Source organism: Pisolithus orientalis (genome assembly GCF_024613125.1).
Source record: "Pisolithus orientalis strain OTSU chromosome Unknown F5J12scaffold_3, whole genome shotgun sequence".
Lineage (NCBI taxonomy): Eukaryota > Fungi > Basidiomycota > Agaricomycetes > Boletales > Pisolithaceae > Pisolithus > Pisolithus orientalis.
Genome location: NW_026260784.1, coordinates 1,550,358 through 1,563,294, shown reverse-complemented (window position 1 = coordinate 1,563,294; position 12,937 = coordinate 1,550,358). Strand labels below are relative to the sequence as shown.

The window sequence follows — 12,937 nt, the reverse complement described above, 5'->3', positions numbered from 1 at the left end:
ATATTAGGAGATATGAAGAAGAGAGAAGGCCACCATCACCTCTTAGGCCTCAACCTCCTTCTGTTCCACAGGAATGGACTTCACATCCTCCCATGTCTCCTTTAACACCTCTTCCAAAATCTACAACTCCTCCATCTCCTGTAGCTGGTCCATCTCAAACCACACATGTTGATGAAGAAGAAGAGGACCAAAAAGGGTATTTTGCAAATACCTTTGAATTCCTCCTTGCTGCATGCATGAAAGAGTCTCCAGAACATTACAAAGATGTCCTAAAACTTAATCTGGAACTCCAAAAGAAATGGTTCAATGCTATGAAGGATGAAATAAAATCTATTGAGGAAAGGAACATTTGGACACTTGTGGACCCAAAACCAGATCACAAACCAGTCAAGTGTCGATGGGTTTTCACTATCAAAAGTGATGGTTGGTATAAAGCTCATCTTGTGGCAAAAGGTTTCACACAAGAATTCAGAACTGACTTTGAAGATACCTTCTCCCTGGCTGCTTGTTTTGAGACTGTATGAATTCTTTGATCTTTTGCAGCTCAGAAGAACTGGGAAATGAGTGCCCTGGACATTAAGACTGCCTTTCTTTATGGCAATCTGGATGAAGAAATCTATATGGAACAACCAGAAGGTTTCAAAGTTAAAGGTCAAGAGCACAAGGTTTATCAGTTGCTGCAAGCCCTTTATGGTTTAAAGCAAGCAGCATTAGCATGGAACAAGGCCCTACATGCTTCTCTTCTTCACATGGGCTACATCAGATCTAAAGTGGATGCAGGGATCTATATTTATAAATCCAATGCAGGCATGGTTATCTTCCTCATCTATGTTGATGATGGATTATTTTTAGGATCTAATCCTAAACTCCTAAAAGAAAAGAAAGATGAGTTTATGAAGAAATGGGAATCAAGAGACCTTGGAGAATGTAAAGAATATCTTGGTCTTCAGACCCACAGAAACTGCACTAGATGTGAGATCTACCTGGATCAGATCCCTTATGTCAAAAAGGTGATCAAATGATTCCAAATGGAAAATGCACATAATGTTTGCACTCCATTACCCTCTGCATCAGTAAATCACTTTTGCTGGCCAGAGCTGTCCAGAGCTGTCCAGCACTGGACAGATTCCCTAGGACTGCCAGCACACAAAGTGGTTTACTGATGTGGCTACCAACCATCCAAACAAGAAGCATCTTATCAAGCTTCTTCTGCTCTTTGCTCCCAATATCAGAGCATTATTGGCTCTCTTCTGTATATGACTCTAGGCACTCGCCCAGATATTGCTTTTGTGGTAATTTGCATGTCTCAATACATGGCAAATCCAACAGAAGATCATAAAAACAAAGTGCTGTCACACACCAAAGGTGTTTGGTGAGGTGGACATGGATACAGCTGATGAATGGAGATGAAGACCATAGCCCTCATGTGAAGAAGGACAGCCAGAAATGTTGGCAGTCATCCCTTGCACAAGAACAAGTCATCAGTGCCAGAGAAAAAGAAAGGGAGCAAGTTAAGTGCTGGCTAAAATTCTTAAGCACCCATGTACAGCATTCTGGTTTGCAACATATCTCCACTGTTTCTGCAGATACAGGGACCATTCCCACACTTGCTTGTAGTGCTCAGCCATGCAATCTTACCTTCCAAAATTGGAAAGGATTTGCACACTCCACACATATCTACAGCACTCCCCCCAAAAGACACTCATTTCACTAACTTCTTCTGATATGGCCACCTCTACATCAATCATTTCACTTGTTGCCTTTTATATGGACCATGGCTACATATATCTACCAGGAGTTCCTACCAGCTTCTGTCCTGAAGCATCCTGGTACATCCCACCCTCATCTGTGCCCTCTCAGCCCATCCAGCTTGGACAGCATGTTCTTTTTGTCAGTATGACCTCTAGGAGGACATTCTTTGGTCGCCTCAGGTCTGTCATTCACTTGGAAAGGTCTTATATGGTCATTTCAGTCTCTCCAGTCCAAGAAGCATATGGATCCTTCCTCCCTGCTCCCTGCAATGTCTTCATACTGGTCTCATCCATCATTCTTCCAAGATTGTGACAGCTACAGTATAATCTACTGTTCTCCACTCTCCCTGATTGCATCCATGATGAGTATGATACACATCTTGCCTCCTTGTTGCAAGATACAGCAGAAGACACTCCCCCTTCATCCTCTCTTCCAACAGAGCCTCATTCATGAAGTTTTCAGTTTGCTTCACTGAGAGGATGGTTTGGGGGGGAAGGTTGTGATCCCCTATGCTCCTGTCACCCCACAGACCCCCAAAGCTTGACCCCTGTTGACATCTGACTCACCCTGTCCACTTTTGGATGTACTATATTGGCATCAGATCAGCGATGCCTCTCTGTCATCTCACCTTGGCCTAGAAGTGATCTCTTTGAGATGTGACATGCACAGCCTCCCCCTAATGCAATTCCAGTGTGCTTTCCCAGTTCCTGACATCACTTGACTCATACTTTGATGTTCTGACTGTCTTTGACTCACCTGTTGCCAATACTTACCAATCTTTTGACTTTGCTTACTGATTCTTTGCTTTTTGGCTTGCTAATCCTTACCAATGCTTACCAATGCTTTCCAAGATGATTACCCATTGCTTGCATTCCTTACTCATCAGTTACCAATCACTTACCAAGTGTTTGCACCTTGTTTTCCAAGAGCAACACCCCTGTACTGTATATAACTCACTGTACTTAGATAGCAAAAAAAAAAAAAAAGAAGAAGACATCAGAGAGCCCCTCTTGCTTGCATTTTATCATCACTCAGTAATTCATTCAGCAGCTTTGATAGTTGAGACTTTATTAAGGGTCTAACTATTGTCTACTTTGCTTATCCTTGTCTATCATCAATATACTTCGCTCCAAGCCCTCCCTGAGCTCAGTGCAGCTTAGGACATTGAATTAAGTCGTCATCCATCCTTCTGTAGGCTGACAGCAGTCTACCCTATCGCATTCTCTTGCAGTTCCTGCTTCCTTTTTTGTCAGGAGCACCCCATGTCCCTCAGCACTCATCTTTGAGTGTTGTAGCTCACAAAAACCCTCCCAAAGAACAGGTTCTACCATCTAGGTACTGCATAGGCACACCTACCACTCACTCTTTTTGTCCTTTGTGTTGGTTTTGGTTGGTTTTCACCACTGAACCACACTTTGACTCACAGCACTCCATATAGTCAAATATATTGCTTATACTCCAAAGCTCATGCTTTACTATTCTGGGATCAAATCATGAATCTTTGGTTTTGCAGATTCTGATTGGGCTGCCAATGTGGATACTTGTAATTCTACTACCAGCTATGCCATATTTCTTGGCACCTCCCTTATTTCTTGGCGATCAAGGAAACAGAAAACTATTGCCTTATCTTCCACTGAAGCCAAGTATATGGCTTTATGTGATGCTGCCAGACAAATCAAATGGCTTCACATGCTTTTTAAAGAGCTAGACCTTGATACAGAGAAGACTATTCTCTACTGTGACAATATGGGAGCTCACTTCATTGCTGAGAACCCTGTCTCAGATGGTCACTCTAAGCATATTGATGTCCAGTGGCACTTCATTCACGAATGTGTTCAGGACAATTTATTTGCCATTGAATATATCCAAACAGACCAACAAAAGGCCAATGGATTAACCAAATCCTTAACTTGGCAAAAATTCGAAAACAAATTGCTCAGTCAATTGGTTTAGTAACACTACCATTCTAGAGTGAAGGGGGAGTGTTGGAAATACTGGTTATCAGTGTTTCTCATAGCCATGTTCTAGATGTGCTTATCAGATGAGTTTTACTCATATGATGTCATGCTTGCTAAGTTACTCCACTTTATTCCATAATGTTCCATTCTATTCTGTACTATACATAGTAGGTACTTTCTTTACTTACTATATGCACTCATGGTCTGTGCTGCATTCCTACATGTATATAAACCCAGGGGTTTCCACCAAGTCCCCTCAGTGAATTCACATTCCTCTTACCTGACTACAAGTTCCACTCTTAAGTCAGAACTACTCTTCAAGACTAACCATCTATTACTTCAAGCTCTATCCAATACTATAGGCAAGTGCTCATCTAGCTCTTGCCCCTCTCCCCTTCCATTCCTCTGCCATTATTGCCAGCATCTCCAAGTTTGTTTATGTTGCCATCCAAGATTCCACATCCTGGTTCTGGAATGTTAACTGGATTCCCTTTCAATAGAGGTGCAAAGAATCACATGCTTTGAAATGGAATTCCCCTATCTCTTAGGATTGACTGACCTGTGTCCAACTGCTGTTACCATGGAACCTTTCTCCACTTCAGTCTTCAAGGATCTCACTTGAATATTTGCTACTACCACCAAGATCTGTGCCTAGAGGTGGTTCCACCCAGCATCACTGCCAAGGCTTCTTCATGACCTCCACACCTGCCTACTCATTGGTGTGTCACTCAAATGCAGACAGGGAGGTATGGGTAACACACTTGAGTGCCATCCATTTTCAGGGCTAGTTCATTCAGCAGGTGAGTTGTTACACACTCCTTAGCAGACTCTGACTTCCATAGCCACCATCCTGCTGTCTAGATAAACTAACACCTTTTGTGGTGTCTGATAAGCATGTATTCCAGCACCTTAACCTCCCATTCAGTTCATCCCACATCACCAGTTCTGCTTACCAAAAATGGCCCACTAGAAGCTCTCAATCACCAGACAGTCCAACCAAGAGAGGAAATTGGCAGACAACACTTTCATCTTCACCACATGTATATATCACAGAGTCATGATGGAATGTCAGTGACAACAAAAGACAGTATACAAGATAGGTTAGCATGGACCAAAGAGACCACACCTGGATATGATGATGGCATAGGTGTCATTTTCATTACCAGTGTTGCAGTTTATCCAGCATCCTAGTCATGACACGAAACAGTCCCCCTGCTCCTCCCGCCAATTTCCACCAGGTCTTTGGTGATCCCAAGGCATAGAGCCAGCCCACAAGTGAAGCGCGGAAGACTGCGACATCGATGTTCGGTATAGTGACGAAGGCCCCGGGACTGTACTATTCTAAGTGCTCCACAGTACTTCCCCCGCACAGACGAAAAAGCCTACGATTCCTTCGTCTCGGCAAGAAGAATACCCATGACCACACTCACGAGCGCCGCAAGGGCGACAGATATCAAGGTAATCGTGGTACGCGCAACAGGGAAGCGGCCGCGCAGCATTGCAGCTTGGACTGTGAAGTAGCGAGTTAAACCTATGCACGAGAATCGTCAGAGCGCCAAGGCAAGTCATCGCTGGAGCCCACCGAGAACAAGAACAGCAATCCCGAATACGACGACAGTAACACCCAGAGGGCGGGCAAACTTCTGCGTGTTCGTGGTTCCTTGTGAAGTGGTAGTTGAAGATGACGAGCTGGATAATGCGAAGAGTTGCACCAGAGCTTTATACCAGAAAATATTATACCATCAGAGACGAAATCGCGGACTGTAGTTAAACCACAAACCAACACCAGCGCTCGCGCAAGCCAAGCTTGTGCGGACGTATGCCAGGTACGTTCTCTCGGCTGCCAAGTGATCACGCGCGACGTTACCCTTATTCTCCAGCACAAGGCTCAGTTTGAAGGACGCTGCGGCATTTTTGAATCTTTTCCATCTCACGCCTTGTCCTAGAATCCGGAGACACAGGACGGTCGGATAGGTGAAGTGGGGGTTGGGTGAAGTTATCTGGCCAACTACAGGGCGCCGAATGTGTTTCGCTGGGAACCTCACTGAGAGGCTCAAGATCTGGCATCCGGTCCGGACCGTCATCGTGCGTGACACCTATGCCACTCATTGCATCAGTACTGTGAGGAAGAGGGGAAGGTGCCAGTCGCGAAGGCTCCAATTCTCCCTTTTCTAGGTTGGCCATATTAGGTAGGTGATCCCCTCCGGCACAGGTCGATATCCGCTGTGTACTCGCTGGCCGTAGATTGCGCCGGTAAGAGTCCCATGGATGATCGTGCAGGACAGGCTTTTATACAGTGGGAGTAATAATAGCGAGCCATGACGTAGCTAATCGTAACATATATGCCATTTTCATAAAAGAAGTGGATTCAAATTTGGTCATAGTCTGACGGTGGAAGGGGATTCGGCTGTTTTGCATGTTGGGCACCGTACTTATCTAGTAACGAGCGCGAACTAATGTTGCACGTAGGCTTCTTACAAGGTAGATCATCCAAACACCGTGTATCTTTCTGGTAACGAGCCTATTCCGATCCACTTGATCATTCTAGCCTCGTCGCTGCGCTGTTCCCCATTCTGCTATGTGGGTGATGAAAATATTCTACGTGCCCATTGGTGCACTCCTTCCATCAGATCACCATGCACCGGCAGACTTACTTCTGTCTTTCCTTCTCAATGCTAGCCTCTCGCCATTGCTTTCCTTTGTAGAGGGCCAAAAGAATTATCAACTCGGCAATTAGCATCAACCCCGCCCAGATGGTGTACAGTCCCCCATCACCAATTGCATTCTGTGCCATATTCAAACACGGCGCGCGTTAAACAGAAGAGAAACGCACCTGCAAAGGCACAGCAACTTCAGCCGCAATGAATGCGAAGGTACCACGAATAGAACTATTTGCAGCAACGGCACTTGATGACCTTCCGGCATTGGAGTCTACAATGTACGCCAAGGTACTGGAATATATCCATCTAATATCAACAACTATGAGTCAGAACTACATTCCAGGTGGCCGAGCTCACATAGAGAAGAAGCCGCTCAAGAATAACATAGTACACATCGCAGCAATGTGGACACGCTCTTGACATACCCAAGCGTAACCGGTAACCGCTGGCGGTAATACCCACATAGCAATCTTCGTACTTTCCAACCGCATCTACCAGAGCGGAATGTCATTAGTTAACCTTCAGTCCAGCTAGGACCCTGGTTTACCTCTGGGAAACTCGCACCACCATTCGCTGCTGTCAGTCGTGCAAGGGTCCTATCGGACCACTGACCACCCAGTATACTCCCCAACATAGATCCTGATCAAGAACAAAGCATGAGCTGAGGCGTTGCCTGGTATCCTTGTGATGCAAACCGATGCCAAAAGAAAGAAGAACCAGCCCAGTCTTCAATGCATCATAATCATAGTAGAGTGAAAGAGTTCGTGCACAAGTATATGCGATACTGAAGCCGAACGCAAACAAGAGTCCTGTGAAATATGATATATAAGACATGATCGAGTCATGAGATAGACCATCGACTAACCAGACGGTATCAAGATCACGAGATTATATTTGCGGCGTAGAATCTTGACATATGGCGGAAAGGGATTTACATTCGAAAATGATAGGGCGATGTCTTTTGCATCTCCAACAGTGGCAATGGATGGTTGCGCTTCAACGTCCCTGGACGGCAATTCACCGACCCTCTTCTGGCTGTTAAACATCTCGGCTTCAGACAAACGTGGCTCTTGCATCCTTCTCTTCAGGATGTTCTGGTATGCCAGGCTGCGCTCCCCTCTGAACGTGTCCTTGAATAAAAACAAAAATGCTGAGAACATGATTCCACCCCAGATCACCAGAAACCAAAATACAGCACGCCAGCTGAGTGCTTGTGTAAGTACCCCACCTATAATCGGCCCCAAGGAGGGGCCGAGAAGGGGGGCACAATAGAAGACACCCATCTTAGTGCCCCGCTGATGGGGCTCATAAATGTCTGCTAACGTGGCGGCACCAATTGAAATGACAGCGCTCGACCTACAGAAATCTGTCAGATGGATAAGTACGTACCAGTAGAAAACATAAGGCATACCCAATTGCCTGTAGGATACGCATACCGATGACAAGTCCTATATTCTTGGAGACAGCAACAACAGTTGAACCCAATGTGAAGAACGAAACCGAGGCAAGGTAGACAAGCTGAAGAAAATAATCTTTCAGCCACAGGAGATTACAGAAAGCAATGTTTACAGACTTTTCTTCCCTTAATCTCACTCAACGCGCTCCACAGTATCGGAAAGTTGCCTTGCACAAGGATAAACAAGGACAAGCTCAAGCTTATCTGTCCGCTCGACGCATGCAGTTGTTGTTCGATCTGTGCGTTTGCGGCTGGACTGGAGTTGGTGAAAGTGTCTTTCAATAAAATGCAACGTACGATTCTGGATATTAGCACATAGCCCTGCGATCATAGATGCTCCAGAGATAATGAATAATATTGCCGTCTGAAACGGGTCAATACTATCCTTGAATATGCGATAGGTATCCAGTAGCGCATACCTTTCTGGTATCGGACCACAGTCGGGGATCATCTTCTACCACGGCATGTTCTATGTCAAGCTTGGATTTGTCTAATTCCTTCGTTACGATAGGAGAGGTCTGGAGAGGTGAGCCACCAGTATCTTTCTCGGTTTCGGTGGGTGGGATAGTCACAGCCGGGGGGTCTACAACACGCATAACCAACTGCGTAGTTGGGAAAGGGGTGTAATGAAATGAAGAGGCAGCACGCTTCTCGCATACTCAGGTAGCACCCGCGGATTATATTTATTGCAGCACGGTTGTGAGTGATGACAAAACCTGCAACCATTGCCGCATAAGCCGTAAGTGGAATTCCTCCGGGTGTTATGATATCAGTGGGACCTTGTTCCGGGTCGGATTCCACGGCCGAAACACGGGAATTTCTGCTGGTGCCATTCATTCAATATAACAAAGTTGAGCCGTACGCCTCAAACCTAAAGCAGCATTATTAGTACTGTAATGAGCGTAAGCATCCCGTCATGCGATACTTCCTTGTCAGATAGGACTATAAGTAACACGGCGGCCATGTGTAGCTTCAGTCTAGAATATTAGGATGTTCACTTACTTACCTCTATTTGGCTATGGGAAACTCGATGTGGGCACTGACTCACATCATCATATATTCCACCCGTTCCGCGCCGATAGCCGTAGATCGTAGGTCTTGTGGTCTTCACTTGATGTGCGATAAGTACAATAAGCTCGCTGAGGCGTCGGCGATACCGACCTGACGGCAGCACAGTACGGCAACGAGAGCAAAGCGTGAAGCATGTCAACGTGGGGCTAATACATATGGTTTGTTAGTCGTTGCATGCTCATAGCGAATGTCCTGAGGAGTCCGCAAGTGGCGTCACCATGTTATCCGTGTTGGCACGATGTTCCCTCCTCGAGAACAGTGCTCATGATGAACGCAAGTAGGACGCTATCTGTCATCAATTTAGTGCCACCAGTCTAATCCCGATCGAAGCAGCTTACAGAAAGTATCAACGGAGTTTGAACGATCCCCCTTTGACTGCTAGTTTACATGAAGCTATAGTACATACAATTCGTGCAACGTGCACTCTCAAGATATCCGTGTTTCGCAGCCGAATCGGCATCTATATCACCATTCACTAGCAGAGTGCCGTCTTTCCTCCTCATTACTAGTCTCTCGCCACCCCCTACCTTTGTAGAGAACCAGTAAAATCATTAGCTCAGCCAACAGTAACAATCCAGCCCATGCGGTGTATAAACCTCCGTCACCGATAGCATCCTAGGCGGGTTCAATAGAGCATGGGTGGCACGAATGAGGAAGGCGCACCTGCAACGGTACAGCAACCTCTGCTGCGACGAACCCAGAGACACCACGGAACAGACTGTTCATCGCAACTGCACTTGATGATCTTCCGAGATTGGAGTCTACGATATATGCCAAGGTACTCGAATATATCCATCTTAATTCCATGCGCCAAAGATGTATCAGATACCGTAGATGCACATGAACATACTCACATAGAGAAGAAGCCGCCAAAGAATAGCATTGTGCACACCGCGGCAATGTGAACGTGCTTTTGACACACCCATGCATAACCAACCACTACCGGTGGTAACCACCACATCGCTACCTTTGTACTTTCTAGTCGCATCTACTTAGATCAAAACATTGTGAGGTATTTGGATGGGAAACCTGCGAAACATGTGTTCTAGTCTCACCTCCGGGAAACCCGTTCCGGTGTTAGCTGCCTGCAACCTCATTAGGGTCCTATCAGACCATCGACCACCTAGAACACTCCCAAAGAGGGATCCTAAGAACAAGTGAATGAACGTTAGCACGTTAGCATATCGGTAGGCTGTGCACATTTGATACATACCAATGCCAAAGGAAAGTAGGACTAACCCGGTCTCCAGGGCATTATAACCGTAGTAGAGCGCGAGGGTTCGTGCGCATGTGTATGAAATGCTGTAAGTGAAAGCAAACAATAACCCTGGGAAAACGACGTAAGTCGGACGGAGAACAATTCATATCACTGTTTGCCAACTGCCCACACACCTGAGGGAAACAAAATCGCGAGGTTGTGTTTACAGCCCAAAATCTTAACATAAGATGGGAAGGGGTTGACATCCACAAAGGAGAGCGTGATGTCCTTCATGAACATTGAGTTTACCAGCGTTGGGTGGGCCTGATCACCTTTTGGGGTTTGTACGCCATTTTGACCACTGTTCCTCATTTCGCTGGTGGGTGAATTGGGTTCCGACGGCTGACATTTCAACTTGTGCATCCACTTTTTTTTCAAAACAGTCTGGTATGTCAGGCTGCGCTCTTTCCGGAACGTGTCCCTAAATAAGAAGCAGAATGCCAAAAGCATGATACCTCCCCAAATCACCAGGAACCAGAAGGGGGCACGCCAGCTGAATGCTTGAGTGAGCACTCCACCCATAATTGGCCCGAGTGATGGGCCTAGAAGAGGTGCACAATAATAGATGCCCATCACGGTACCCCGTTCATGAGGCTCATATATATCTGCTAACGTAGCGGCACCGATCGCCATAACAGCACTTGCCCTGAGGTTTGCTGTCGGGTTAGGAACCGCACATCGGCATGAAAAGTAACACATACCCGATCGCTTGGACAATGCGCATGCCGATAACCAAACCTATACTCTTCGCGACAGCAACAGTAACCGAACCCAGTGTGAAGAGCATAACCGAGACAAGATAGACAAGCTAATAATGGAAAACGTCTTGTAAATTGAGGCAAAACGATAACATCACCATTACCAACCTTTCTTCCTTTGATCTCGCTCATAGCACTCCAAACGACGGGAAAAGTGCCTTGTGCAAGGACAGAAAGAGACAAGCTAAGACTGATCTGTTCACTCGTGGCGTGCAGCTGTTTCTGTATCTGTGCGTTGGCCGCTGAATTCGTGGTAAGAGGGTCAAGGGAAATGTTACGTGGGAGATAGCGCACGATTCTGTATGACTGTGCAAAGGCCGCCAATCACAGATGCGCCAGAGACCAGGAACAGCGTTGAAGTCTGAGAAATAGATTGCAGTTCTGTAAGTTCGCGACAAACGAAACTAGCACGGAATACGCACTTTCCTGACTTTCGACCATACTCGAGGGTCATCATCCACTACGGCATGCTCGACATCGGGTGGATGAGCCTGCAAAGAAGATGCTCCTTTGGTTTCAGTTTCAGCTTGTACCATGGTCACGGCCAAGTTGTCTGTGGGCGACATTAGGTGTGCAGTATGGAGCTGTCACAGGAGTTAGGAAATGACAGGCAGTCCAAGAGTATGCAGATATTCGAAGCACGGCACGCCTGCGGCATGAGCGATGATAAACCCCTGGCAGCTCAAATCTTGCCGCAGATGCCGTGTAATCTGGGTTGTGTATGATCACGGGATCGGCGAGCACACCTTCGAATACGTCGGCCGAATGATACGTATTTGATTTGATCGGGTGAACCAGAGCCGAAGCCATTGTATTGAAGCGGCAGTGCGATGTTTGTTAGTTTGTCCACATGTGTCGTACACTTCCACGGCGTACAACGTACTTAGTGCGTTCAGCGAGCTAGCCCTAGGGGGAACACCAAAGTCGCACAGAAAACACTTAAGTGACGGCAGACTAAAACGTTTGATGGTGGGAACCGGGTTGGAGTAATGTATCCCGCTTGGAAAGTCAGCAAATTTCTTTCAATTGGTTTGCCTTTGTCGTAGATACCTACGAAGTAAGATGAATTTTCATTTCAGATGAATCTAAAGGTTATAAATCCAGGAACGGGGTTGGTACCTTTGTAGATCTGAAAACCAGTTCGTGGTGTTTGAATACATACCTCACGGATGTCGGGCCTTGGGATGTCAAAAATACATCAGCAAACAGTTGACAGATGGGCGGGGGAAGAGTATGAAAACCGTATTAGGACGTAGGTTATGCAGCCCAGTGGAGTTAATAGTTCCGACTTGCGTCTTGGGGAAATGGGCCTCAGTGGGTGCCTATTGGCAGATGAGATGCGCGCGTTCCAACTTGGTGTTCAGACTCTATTGCATTATGATCGCCTCAATGCATGGGGTTGACTGTCAGGTGGTGAAACAACAAAACCGTGATGGCTTACCCACCGAGTTTGTCAAAGGTCGTCGGGTTTGATGGTAAGTGTTCTAGTGCGTCGTGTATTTTCTCTCACAGGGAACGCAAACAAGTAGTAAAGCCCCGTTCTACCCGCCTTTATCGTAAGCAGGCCTCGCTCACTCTTCGTTGCTGGCAGCGTAATGTTGGTAACATTGGCTTCGGTATGAACGCCCAGTAGGTGAGCAGCTCCTGCCCTGCCATGGGTAAACCGTTTGCAATCTAGCGTAGCTGGTGGACCTAGGTTGCATAATGCGTCTGGATTGATAGTTGCATTCAAAGCATCCGCGGAGGGTCGTGTTGGTCTTATCTACATACCTGTCTATACGGTCAGCGCAGAACAAGGATGAACCAACGGGTGGGTCTACCTTCCTTGAGCCAGCAGAACGGAGTGCACCAGTGAGCGTGTGACTGGGACATAATAGCGTTCGTCGACGAGCCTAGGCCACGACTTGCCAGCTAAATAAAACTTTGCCAATACTGAACCTAGTAGTGCGTAGTCGATGGTTAGAAAAAAAATTGTGCATTTTCACACTATGTACGAGTTCCGGGGAAGTATGTATGTATCTCAG

The 12,937-nt window shown here is 46.4% G+C and overlaps 3 protein-coding genes across 3 annotated transcripts; all 3 read right to left on the bottom strand.

The window, feature by feature from the left end:
• Nucleotides 1-4,721: 4,721 nt before the first annotated feature.
• On the bottom strand, nt 4,722-5,972 carry F5J12DRAFT_802899 (uncharacterized protein). The gene is made up of 4 exons (XM_051744432.1): nt 5,675-5,972; nt 5,491-5,652; nt 5,293-5,427; nt 4,722-5,241 (listed from the first exon to the last, which is right to left on the bottom strand). The coding sequence occupies exons 1-4, from the start codon at nt 5,892-5,894 to the stop codon at nt 5,093-5,095; spliced, it is 666 nt and encodes a 221-aa protein (XP_051604379.1). The 5' UTR covers nt 5,895-5,972; the 3' UTR covers nt 4,722-5,092.
• Nucleotides 5,973-6,315: 343 nt separating this feature from the next.
• On the bottom strand, nt 6,316-8,422 carry F5J12DRAFT_954791 (vacuolar DHA amino acid exporter; the record flags this gene model as incomplete). Its single annotated transcript, XM_051749852.1, has 10 exons — nt 6,316-6,495; nt 6,544-6,676; nt 6,728-6,861; nt 6,918-7,009; nt 7,066-7,179; nt 7,236-7,726; nt 7,782-7,888; nt 7,944-8,077; nt 8,124-8,190; nt 8,246-8,422. 10 exons carry the CDS (start codon nt 8,420-8,422, stop codon nt 6,361-6,363), a joined length of 1,584 nt encoding a protein of 527 aa, XP_051604378.1. The 3' UTR covers nt 6,316-6,360.
• Nucleotides 8,423-9,045: 623 nt separating this feature from the next.
• Nucleotides 9,046-12,180, bottom strand: F5J12DRAFT_308649 (vacuolar DHA amino acid exporter). Its single transcript, XM_051738838.1, has 13 exons — nt 12,033-12,180; nt 11,660-11,912; nt 11,336-11,497; nt 11,208-11,274; nt 11,022-11,155; nt 10,857-10,963; nt 10,290-10,801; nt 10,111-10,224; nt 9,953-10,044; nt 9,752-9,885; nt 9,561-9,693; nt 9,236-9,512; nt 9,046-9,186 (listed from the first exon to the last, which is right to left on the bottom strand). Exons 1-12 carry the CDS (start codon nt 12,071-12,073, stop codon nt 9,363-9,365), a joined length of 1,899 nt encoding a protein of 632 aa, XP_051604377.1. The 5' UTR covers nt 12,074-12,180; the 3' UTR covers nt 9,046-9,186; nt 9,236-9,362.
• Nucleotides 12,181-12,937: the final 757 nt, after the last annotated feature.